The following is a 12,433-nucleotide window of genomic DNA, read 5'->3' on the forward strand; positions in this document are numbered from 1 at the left end:
AAACTGTGATTTGTGATATTGGGCTTTATAAATGAAATTGATTGATTGATGTCCACCAACGCTGTCTCGAGTTCATCAAGGCTTGAGGTTCCTAGCTTGAGGGTTCAGAAGAGTGACCTGTAGCCATGTTGGCTTTAGCATAGACTTAATGTACAAAGAGTTTGGTTAAAGAGTTTTGACCTTTAGGTACAGATCAGTGAGATCACAAAACGCGTCAAATTGAGAGAGTCCATCAATAAGTGTAATAGGAGCCAGAAGAGGATATATTTATATTTTTTCAAAATGTGTAAGGTGTGTAGATATTTTATTTTATCAAGTTTTTATTTTTTTTATTTGAACTTGATTCCCCTTTTTTTTTTCAATCATTTGATCAAAATTGTGTATATAGGTCTCTCTCTCTCTCTCCCTCCCTCCCTCCAAATATAAATATATATATAGATATATATATATATACATATACATATATGCATATATATAGATATGTGTATGTTTGTTAGCTTTACAAATCAATAGTGCTATTAGTAGTTATAGAAAATCAGATTAGTGAATTTAAATTTTCTTTTGAGATGAAAAATAATTATTCTCCTTTTGAGAGGAAAATAATTATTTTCTGCAGTAACAGTCACATAAAACAGTAACTGGCGAGTTTTCAGTAACTAGACTGGTTAGGCTATTTAAAATTTCCTGTGATAAAAACAGTCAAAATCACATAGCACAGTTTGTAATTAATCACAATTCAGATCAAAAACACACAAAATAAATACTTATTTATGAATGGGAAGACAACTCTTAAATTCAAATGTGGTTAAATACCCTTTAAAATGAAATCAGGCTTAATATAGGTTAACTCAGATTTAAAAGAAATTGTTTTGTAAAGGATAACATTCATCATCTTATTAGATAATGGGTTTATCAAAGTTAGCCAGACTTAACTTAAATCAATGTTTGTTATTAAGACTCTCATCAATTTTAGACACTGGCTGCGGTCAGAAAGTCTTTTTTGCTTAGGAAGGTTCCTAGCTGAGTGAAATGACCCGGAAGTATTTTAGTGGTCGCCATGATAAGAGCTGTTTTAATTCTCTAAACACTAAGGAAAGGAGGTTCAATGCTTCCTTTCAGATCTCCTTTAGCATAAGATACATCGGACCTTCCTAAGCGATAGAAAAGGAGATAATTTAATCCCACAATGCTTTGCGGGAGCAACCGTTCACGGAGACAAACAAATAAACCCAAAGAAGTAGGAGAAGAGGAAGAACGAAAAGGGACGAAAGGGAAAGAAAAAGAACACCTGGCTCTCAACATGACTGAAAAGTCACGGAGATCACCATGTAAGTCACCGTTACATGAAGCTTTGCCCATCTCATGCCATAACTTGATAATATGCATAATGTTATATGTTCCAAACTCTCAACAATATGTTAAACCCATGCAAACTATAAACGTCACGCTACTGTTGTAACATTGCTCAATTCAGGTTAATATTGTGGTGTAAGATATGCTCAGTGTGCATTAATCATGTCACTATTTGAGCGTTGTTGATTCGCCAGATTTTAGCAATATTAATTAATTAATTTTTCTTCAGTCTCAGATGCTGACATCTCTGCACTCATACGGGCACGTGTGCGGCTGGAGCACCTCTTCAGCGGAAGGAGGAATGCGGCCAAAGCCGGCTGGGAGTAAGTAGTCATCCTTGTGGGTCAAAATGTTGATGTAGCCTAATGAATGGTGGCAAATTAAGCTAATCCTGACCTACAGGCAGGTGGTGAAAGAAATAGGGTTGGAGGGGCAGGTGTCACCCATGCAGGCGGCAAAAAAATGGGATAACTTAAAGACAAAATACAAGGTAAAGCAAATCAGGTGGCTGGGAACTGTGGTGGGCCAGTGTCTGTGGGTATTATGTTGCACAATAAATTGCATTTCTTGTATATTTTATACAGTATTTTGTTCACATTTCTTAGCTATATTGTAAGCCCATATTCCTTACATTTCTACCTCTTACTATTTCTCACTGCTTCCATATTCATTTATTGTTCATTGCTGCCACAACAACTGACATCTCTGTTGTGGGGCTAATAAGGGAATCTTAATCTTAATTCTTTAATGGCCAGTAACAGTTAGATTATTCCATTATTGGTCACTATACATTCTGCCCCAACTGCCCTTTCACTAACATTGTGTTAATCATGTTAATAGGAGCTGAAAAACCCACCCACAGACACGGGCACAGACAGGGGTGAGGCAACAGCAGCTACCTGGCCATGGTTCAGTGACATGCATGAGGCACTTGGGGGGAGGCCATCCATTCAGCCTCCCTCCCTTGTTGCCTCATGCTCAATGCCACACCATGGCCAGGCTGCTGCTGGAGCCTCATTCCCTGTCTGTGCAGAGGCCTTGCCAGCCTCCATCCCCCCTGAGACGGACAGTGAAGAGGAGGAAGCGTCTCCACCACCATCCACATCCACCTGCTCCCAGCCACCAACCAAGAGGCCAAAGAGGGGTGGGGGTGTAATTGGCCTTCCTGAGGGAGCAGGCCCTCAAAGATGAGGCGAGAGACCAGGCTCTCTATGAGCAAAATGAAAGATTCCTCGCAGCCTTGAAAGTCATGCATAATAATAAAGACAAATAAAAGAAAGGTAAACCTTTGAGTCCTGTTGTGTTAAATGCAAGTGACAACAAAGGTGTTCAGTTGCTGAAAAATGGAATAGTAATGACCAACACATTGCATCAGTCCCCATAATGCCACTTTATTATTGAGGTTGTAGTGGGTGTTGCTGGTGAACATTACATTGTAAGTTGTTAAATATTTTACCCACTCTGTTCCTAATGTTTTGCCCCCCTCATGTTAATGGAGTGGGCAATATATTGGGAACACTGTTAAATCTAGCACACTCCAGTACACCACCACCATCCACTGTGACCTCAGCTGTAAACAAAGTAGAATTCTAACTTTCTGACAATGTCAGAACTGAAAATGTATAGCCTAAGCTTAAGAATAGACTAAGTTAAATTCTGGTTTAAATACTCGGCATGATCTTAATACCTATGAATTATGTCATGGTGTATACTGATTTGGAGAGACTTCAGTTTTCATTGTATCCTCTTAATATCAACTTTGTTTTATTTGATTTATTCCCTGTGAAGAAATTTGATATGTGGGGATATGAGTTCTATGTATGTATACTCCTAAAGCTGGTGATCAAAATATAAAAAATATGAGAAACAAATAGACTATGGCAGAGTTGTATTGGTTTGCACAGGTGTACCTGATAAAGTCACAGAAAGATCTACTATAATATGACAAACACTGTGTGAAAAAAACCCGAAGATGGGTTCATTGGGATGGATAGTACTCAGCTGGGAAGATGGGTGATTGCCCAGAATTGAATGCAGTGGTGTTGGGCCCTTAATTGCCTGATAGTAGCCTAATATCTTTGGGGAATCAACTGTCACATTACATATCCACAGTCTGTATCAACCATATTAACTTCAAGGCACAATCATGTCAACATTTCAAGGTGTTTACTGAGTTTTGTGATCGTTTTTCAACATAAGTTTGTGTTTCAAGAAAAAGGGATATGAAACATTTTTATTTAGATGATGTTTTTAATTCAACATGTTTGCAACTTAAGAATGGTATGTACAGTAGTAGATTTGTAAGCCTAACATATTTCCCTCTCTTGCATACACTTGAACATTTGTCATAAATAATCACAATGATTCAGGAGGGTGAGTGTGAGCAACCATTTTGAGCATTTCAGTTTTGTGACTGCCAATCTATCTTTTTTAATTCAATTCAGATATTGGCAATTAAGTCATATTTTTCACTGTGCTGTCCACGTTTATATAGCCTGCATGAGGCAACATGGTAAGTAGGCACGGGGCGGAGTATCTGAGATGCTCTTTTTGTAGTCCATCTTCAGTAAACTGTAGTTTCACCACGGTCGACCTACGTCACTGACATCCGCCGTCGCATGATGACATAGCCCAGCGTAATTGCGGTCGGATTCTCTCAGCACCGCGATTCTCTTTTCCTAAGTCTTTATGAATTCTCCTACTCATCTTTCCTTGACCTTGTAACGTTTCCCACCGAGGTCAAGGACTAGTGATTAGGAATAGACGATAGGAGGGACTTTCCAACCACAGTCACAGTTTCAATTTGTGAATCAAACTCAGTTAACCAAACAACCAGGAGAGGGCGCTGTTCAATTTGCACACCAAATGAAATGAGGAAAGAAAGCAGGAGAGGGCGCTGTTCAATTTGCAAATTCGATGTAATGAGGGACAGCAACCAGGGAGGGTGCTGGTCAATTTGTAAATTCAATGTAGTTAAGTAAAGTAAACAGGAGAGGGCGCTGTTCAATTTGTAAATTCAATGTAATGAGGCAAAGCAACTAAAGAGGGCGCTGTTCGATTTAAAGGCTGCAATGCAATTGGGCAGAATAGCCCGAGAGGGCGCTATTCTGAGGAAGTACTAAATAGTACTAAGAAGAAGTTTAGCACTGTCCACTGAGTGACTTTAGCTGTTTTAGCCTTAGCAGACCACAGTTACTCAAAACACCTAGGGCAAAACATCGTAGGCAATCATATTGCAGCAGTTTAGAATTTCACTAAACCCACACACAGATGAGCACAGCGGCTTCACCCGTTTAGCACAGTTACCCAAGCAGGGCAATCAGCTAACACTTCACCATTCGGCGACGATTTCGTTCACTCTTACCAAAGTAGTGAATCAACTTTAAATCTCGGCAACAGTCATTGCTGTGCCAGCACAAGCGTTACCATAGCAACGATAGTAACAACTTTTTATCCCTTCACTGCTGTCTCGCAGCTGTCTCGGCTAGGTAGCTAATCAAACCAGGAGACACAGAGGATCTGAATTAATTATTTCTGGAGTATCGCAGCAAAGCTTAATTAAAACAAGACACAATTATGACTCTGCGTTTCACGGAAATCAATGTGTCAAATAGGCCTTTTCTTAATGTGTGAGGTGACACTTAAGATATCTGAGAGATTCAGGTGCCAGCAGCACCGTAATTGAAACATTAAGGCTTACCGTTGTTTGGAATCAACATATATTTACCTCACACGGTGGCACCAAATATGTTGGGAATCAACTATATTTATCTCACACGGTGGTACCAAATATGTTGGGGTTTAATTGGCTATCGGAAATAATTAATAATTATTATTAATAATTAATAATTATGTTAAATAATGTGACTTAATTAACATTAAATCACCTCGTGGGGCACCATTCCCGTAAAGGGAAAAATGATAGCCAGTTAAAGATATCAGTCTCATAAAATAGGCTAAACTATTAATTTGGAGTTTGATTAATAATTAAATTAATGACAACAACCAAAATTAACGGTAATGCCTGAAGGATTTTGGAGTTCTTGATGCAGCAGAGGTTGATTATTCATTCACCCTTGTGCAACATTAAACAGACAGCAGGCATGATTCCAAAGAATTATATTTATTCACAAATTAGCAAAGCAAACCAAAACACACAAATTCTAACTAACTATATACAAGCTTGGTGTGTATATGTGTGCTATGTGTGTGTGAGAGAGAAAGAAGAGAAAGACAAAGGCAGGTGTAGTGATCAAGTAGCCGTTTGGCCTACAAAACAAAATGGCTGACAACAGAGAACTACCAAAATGGCCAAATCAAGGCTGGCTTCAGGGGGAGGTGTTTGTCTGACCGTGTGGTCAGGACAAAGACAAAGGAAAAGAAGCGGGAACTTTGAAATGCCTGTTTGGTTGCAGCTCTGTTGAAAGCCTTTGTTAATGAGTCTATGTCAATGTGACGTGTGTTGCAAACGGTCTGGATTAGTACAGAGATTGTTGCAAACGGTCTGGATTAGTACAGAGATTGTTTAGTTGTATGCAAGAATCTGTTTGCGAACAGTATTAGCAAACTAAACACTTAGCTTTGGCAAAGCCAACTAATCAATGACCTAACTGCAATCTATCACAACAATACTCAGTAAAGAGCATCAAAGCACATACAACAAGTCAAACAGTCTTGCTTAGCCTGTAAAGCTGTGATAAGCTATGCCCAGCTGTTACGTTACCGATCCTTGAGTGGATGGGGAAAGAGTCACTTGGTGGTGTACTGCTCTGTTAGCCGGCAGAAGAAGGCTGGGAAGGTGTGGTTTCAGCTGCAGTCTTTGTGGTGTCCTTTGTTCCAAAGGTTCTGATCCGAGGAAGCTGGTCGCTCGGGTTCCTTGCAGAGTTAGACGCTGGTTGCTAACTCACTTAGTTCCTTGTTGCTGGAAAGCTAGTTTGCAAACCTTGTGTTTGCCAGAGAGTCTGTGATCAGTTGCCCTCCCTTTAGTGTTTTGGGCTGTGGAGCAGGGGTTCGGGCCTCTGCTGTCCAGGCCCAACCGGAGAGAGATGTGAGCTGTTGAAGCTCCTGGCGCAAGAAGAGAGAGAAGGCTTGGAGGGAGCAGACCTTGTACCGATGCCTGTGACATCACAGAGTCACATGTCACTGTAAAAGGTCTTGTCCAATCAAGTTTTGGGACTTGAGTCTCACTGAGGTGTGAGGTGAGACCTCCTGTAGAGATGGGTGCCACTTCGCTCTCTTTCTTTGAAGACAAAGAGCATGCAGAGGAAATCAGTGATGATTTTACCAAATGATGAATCATCTGTGGTCCTGTGAATCCCAACACCGTAGTTTAGCTCTAAAGTTCAGTGTTATAACACAAATATATAATTTACCATGGTCTAAACGTGAGAACTTAAATCATCTAGCCTTTGGGTTTAGCGTCATCCACCCAAAGGTTGTAATTTCTCAAGTTATTAATGCTCACACACAAATCAGAAGTACAAAAGTAAAACACACACGATCGATCCTCCAGTGGACAGCCTGCTCAGAATATGCAAATATGATAAAACTTACGGGGGCTATCGGGGAAATTTGTTTTCACTATTGCCATTAAAATCGCCAAGGTTTGTCTGTTTATATAACTTGTTTAAAGGAACAATGATTTGATTAGGTCTCACACGGACACAACATATATGTAGGGGAAATACCTTTTTGAGAATATTTGCACTCGATTTTGGGGCACCACCCTCCTAATGAAGGAAGCAACTAATCAAATTAATAACTCCGTAAACGAATTATTAGTCAGCACGCTTATCAATAATGAATCAATCTCAATATCTGGGTTATAAATCCTCTATACAGGGATCTCAGCTCCTGTCCAAAAGATACACACACAACGACTTGGCAATAAATAAAGCTTTATTTAAGCTAAATATGTAACTGAATGAATGAATGAATAGCAAATAATAATTACATGACACAACACAAAATCAACAGTATATAAATGGAAAGAAATGAGAGGTAACTCTCGTGTGAGTTATTTAGTTTGGCGATAGTGGGACAGAGTATGTTAAGATATATATAAATTGGGAACGCAGGGATGTGCAAAACCATTCACCTAATGAAACCTAAATTAAAATCAGGATACTTAACTAAGCCTCTTACTCAACCTCACTCTTCACCGCACAGCGGCTTACTCAAGTTATGGAAGTTCTTTGCCTACTTTTTAGCAGCGGGAATCAAAGGTGAAGCTCCTCTTGGGGCCCCATACTGTCGCTTTGCAGCTCCCAGACTTTCCAGCAGAATGAAGCCAGCTGTCACACAGCAGTGTGGGAGCGGTTGAGTCTGTGGTGTCCTGCAGGTGGCCGTTTGTGGTCGTTTCCTTTGCGCTGCAGAGAGTCTTTGGGTTTGGCACAAGAACCACGGTGATGAGTGGCTGGCAGCCGCTGGTACCGATGAATCTGGGGCGAAGAGGTCGGTCGGCAGGTGCTGGTCTACTTCGTTATGATTGCTCGCTTATTATAATGGTGAAAACAATATCGGTGGCAGTTCGATATTGTTGTCAAAGTTATTATTAATGTGCAAAAATGTCGAAAACACTGGAGATAAAAGAAAACTGGATAAGCAAAATTTAAAAGTTTAAAATAACTTTGATCATGAGCACAAAAGAGTTACGCAGGAACCAAACATAACTGGTTATAAACATAAGGCGCAACAAAAGAGTAACGAGAAAACAAGAGAGCAGGAGAATACAAGAAGCGGGAATACAAGAAGCAAGAGAGCAAGCCGTGCCGAGTGCACTCGTATTTCTCTGATCAAAGTGGGCAGATTTGTTAAGGTGGCCTCTCTAGTTGTAAAATAGTCATATGTTATTTTGGAGGAAACTTAATGCTTTTCTTATATGAGGTCGTATACTTTGATATGGACACATACTCGCGATGGACACATACTCTTCCCATTATGGGCAAAATTGATTCTTAACATCAAATTAAAAATACAAATTAACATTAAATCAAAATACAATTATTATGCCGCATATATAAGCAGAGTACCGTATAAACTAGGCTACTTCAAATACACACACTCTAGACTAACCTATAGTTGCAATATATAATGAAAAACAAAATGAAGAAGCACATATTCATGCAAACAAGTTGATTAATGAATCCCAATTATATCTTAATTGTAACAATGTGGACTTCCTTACTGGAACTCTTCTTAACTCCGCCACAAGATGGCAGTATGGCTCCATATTAGATGAGGGGTTAACAGTTGAAATTGAAATTGAATTTTGCAACTTATCAATCTTTTGTTTTACAGGGTTAAAGCAAAGTATCATTCAGATCGAAGACATGAATTGTACACATGCACAAGTTTAGAATATAGGAAAGCAACCAACAAAAAGGAAACAAATGTATAATGTCACTTCTAACAGACATTTAAATTTTGTCACACAGAAACATTTGGTAAGAGAGGGGAGGGCGTGATCCCCCGGGGTGACAGGAGGGGACAGGATGTGGCTGAGAAAAGAAGCATTGTCTTAAGATCCTGGCAAGGCTGTTAATCAAGGCACGTTGCCTCAGGGCGGGAGACCCTTTTACAAGTTAATGACTTAAAATTACTTAAAAAGCATTTGCAGCATTTGTACCTGCAATGAACCCTTTACCACCCCTTTTGGCACCCGGATGTATGGAGGACGCATCCCTCCTGACCGGAGTAAGCTCAGGGGCAGGGTAATAAACATTTGACCCTCGCTTGTGGTTGTGGCCCTCTCATTGTCTATTTACTTGTAGTCCAGAATCTGGAGAGTTTAGGAAGGCTGTATGCTCCTACACCAGACACAAAACAAATGTGTCACATGACCCTTGTCTGACAGGAATTTTATGTTGTTCTGTCATTATGTTAGTTTAACATAGCTGTTGTTTCGATATTTAATTCTATATCATATGAACATAAAAACACTGAGTACACATTTTACAACTTTTTTAAAAAAAAAATTTCATTGAACTATAAAAATATTCTGTGGCAAGCTTAGGTTTCTCAATTGCAAGAATAAGAAATGAACTCTGAACTAGGAAGTGCTTTTCACCTCACCACAACTTTATGTTAGATATTGTAATATTTACACGGACTGGAGGTCATTAACTGTGTGTGTGTATTAAACACATTGTACTGTAATATTCTGATCTAATAAAGGTTAGATCTAGAGTCTACTGTATCTATTCCTCTATATGGAAGGCTAAATAGCATAATGACCACCCTTTTCAACCCCACCTCCTCCAGGAGTGATCAGGACAGCTCTAGCCAACATGGACCGCGAGGTAAAATCAGAGTATCAGGTTCTTCTCCAGGCAAAGGACATGGGAGGTCAGCTGGGAGGGCTGGCCTCCACCACCACCATCAACATCACCCTCAGTGACGTCAATGACAACCCACCACGCTTCACTAAGAGTAAGAAAGTCTTAACAATAATGTCTGAATGGTTGATTGTTTGGATTGGTGAATGAGTCTTTGATTGGTTTGTCTGTAACGATCAATGACCAAAATCAGTCTACATGTTCTTTCTCTAATTGCACTTAATTGCTTTTCACTTTGTCCCCCTTCTCTCTCTTTCCCTCAGGTATTTTCCATCTGCGGGTGCCAGAGTCGGCGTCAGTTGGGTCAGCAGTGGGTCAGATTCAAGCCCACGATCTGGATGCTGGCAGCAATGCAGAGGTGGATTTTGCCATTGTTCCAGGAGATGAGGGCAACATGTTTGACATCTTCTCTACCAGCGAAAGTCAAGAGGGAGTTGTCATCTTGAAAAAGGTACATTCACTCATCATTAGCTGCACATTAGCTCCTTTTTACACACATACATATACTGTACTCCAGCTTGATATGCATAATGATCAATTTGGTTATTCATTCTCAAATATGGCCAGGACTCAAATAATATTTGGGAGTTTGGCCAGTCTGAACCAACTAAGGATCATGATAGCTAACATGGGCAGTCTGAGGTGGAATCTGTAACATCATGCGTAAATTCAGCATTATGTCAGTTTCCATATCACTAATTCCATCTGGACAACAACAGCAATTACAACAATTTTTACATTCGATCTTGATCTCAGTCCTGAGACTAAAAGTCCATGTTTAATACAGTCACATTTAGTCAACCTTGTCCTTTTCATTTTTAGTTCAACCCTAGTTTTAGTCAAGCCCGAAGTTGAGCCAAACCTCAGCAAACTGCTGAAAGATAAGAAATCATTTAATTGTTTTGGTCTGATCTGATAAATTAAGCAATGCAACCAGATATGGGACAAACTGTCTTTACAACAGATACCCATTGATTTAGTTATGTTTATAACAGTTTCTATCTTCCGTTTAAATACATTTAGAATGAAAACACTTTTTCTAGACTTCTATATACTCCGAAAATACTTTTTTAGAGCCCGAGCGATGACTGCAAGTCTTCCGCGGAGGACCCTATTGAAATCACGCTGTTTATTATTATTTATTAGGGCCTGAGCGACGACTGCAAGTTGTCTGGAAGACCTTATTGAAATCGCGCTGTTTATTATTAGGGCCCGAGCAACGACTGCAAGTCGTCCGTGGAGGACCCTATTGAAATGGCGCTGTTTATTAGGGGTCCAAGCCCGTGGGGCCTGGGAAACAAGTATGCAAGCAGATGCGTTTCCCAAGATGAGCGGTGCTGGGAACCCTATTGTTTTTGTTCAGATTTTTTATTATCACTATTAGGGGTCCAAGCCCGCGGGACCTGGGGAGCAGACGCGTTTCCCAGGACCAGCGGTGCTGGGAACCCCATTGTTTTTGTTCAGATTGTTGTTATTATGAGGGCCCGAGCACCTACCGGTGCAAGAACCCTATTGAAATGCAGGGATTTTTTATTATTATTATTATTATTATTATTAGGGCCCGAGCACCGACCGAAAGCCGGGCGAAGGCCCTATTGAAACTGAAGGAATTATTAGGGCCCGAGCACTGACCGAAGGCTGGGCGAAGGCCCACTTGAAACTGCTCCGTTTATTATTATTTGGGCCCGAGCACCTAGCAGTGCAAGGACCCTATTGAAATTCAAGGATTTATTATTATTATTAGGGCCCGAGCACCGACCGAAGGCCGGGCGAAGGCCCTATTGAAACTGCTGCGTTGATTATTAGGGCCCGAGCACCGAGCGGTGCTAGGACCCTATTGAAATGCAAGGATTTTTTATTAGGGCCCGAGCACCGACCGAAGGCCGGGCGAAGGCCCTCTTGAAACAGAAGGAATTATTATGAGGGCCCGAGCACCTGGCGGTGCCTCTTGGAGGCATGCTCTAAACCCAACAGGAAGTCGGCCATGTTGGATTTACTGTGGAATTTTGATGCATTTCTGGCCATTTCCAGCGGTCCTAAATGAATGAACTAGTCCTAGAGATTTCATCCAATCGACTTCAAACCTTGGTCTGTCCCACCCCAAGACCTTGAAGATGAAAAGTTATCAAAAGCTTGAGTTTTCGTCAATGCGTGTGACCGTGGGATGGCGTCAAAGTTAGGGGTCTCGCCACTAAACATAAAGTAGTTTATAACTCCAGCATACATGGTCCAATTTGCCCAAACTTTACAGGATTGATGAAAGTCCCGCCCTGAACACATCTACATGTCAGTATTTAGAAATAAATATAGCGCCCCCTACTGGCAACAGGAAATGTCATGTTTTAGACTTTAATGTACATCTCCTACAGAATTGACCAGATCCACCTCAAACTTGGTCAAAAAAGCCAAAAGATGTTGATGACGCTTTATTGTGGAAACTGTGTGTTTTTGTCGAAGGGCGTGGCCATGGCCTGGCGGCGAACTTTGATGTTTCGCCGTGATGATAAACATTGCTGTAACTTGAATCCATGTAGGCATATCTTGCCAAAACTTCACACATATGATGACAGTCTAGCCCTGAACACATCTACAGAGGAATTTTGAATCACCGCCATAGCGCCACCTACTGGCAACAGAAAGCTACTTTATACATTCTTTGATGTCCCGCTTCTAGCAGGTTAATCAGACCCACCTCAAACTTGCTGGTCTAAGTCCTTAGACCTTGATGATGCTTAAAAATGAAG

The 12,433-nt window shown here is 40.6% G+C and overlaps 1 protein-coding gene across 6 annotated transcripts in view; it reads left to right on the plus strand.

Moving 5' to 3' along the window:
- Positions 1–12,433, plus strand: part of LOC126408969 (cadherin-12-like) — a 172,830-nt gene that overhangs the window by 36,172 nt on the left and 124,225 nt on the right. For all 6 annotated transcript variants that reach the window (XM_050074797.1, XM_050074794.1, XM_050074793.1 and 3 more), the window contains 2 exons: positions 9,616–9,783; positions 9,953–10,140. In XM_050074797.1, the coding sequence (XP_049930754.1) occupies positions 9,616–9,783; positions 9,953–10,140 (356 nt within the window). The remainder of the gene's footprint in view (positions 1–9,615; positions 9,784–9,952; positions 10,141–12,433) is intronic.

The sequence above is a fragment of the Epinephelus moara genome, chromosome 21 (genome assembly GCF_006386435.1).
Source record: "Epinephelus moara isolate mb chromosome 21, YSFRI_EMoa_1.0, whole genome shotgun sequence".
Classification (NCBI taxonomy): domain Eukaryota; kingdom Metazoa; phylum Chordata; class Actinopteri; order Perciformes; family Serranidae; genus Epinephelus; species Epinephelus moara.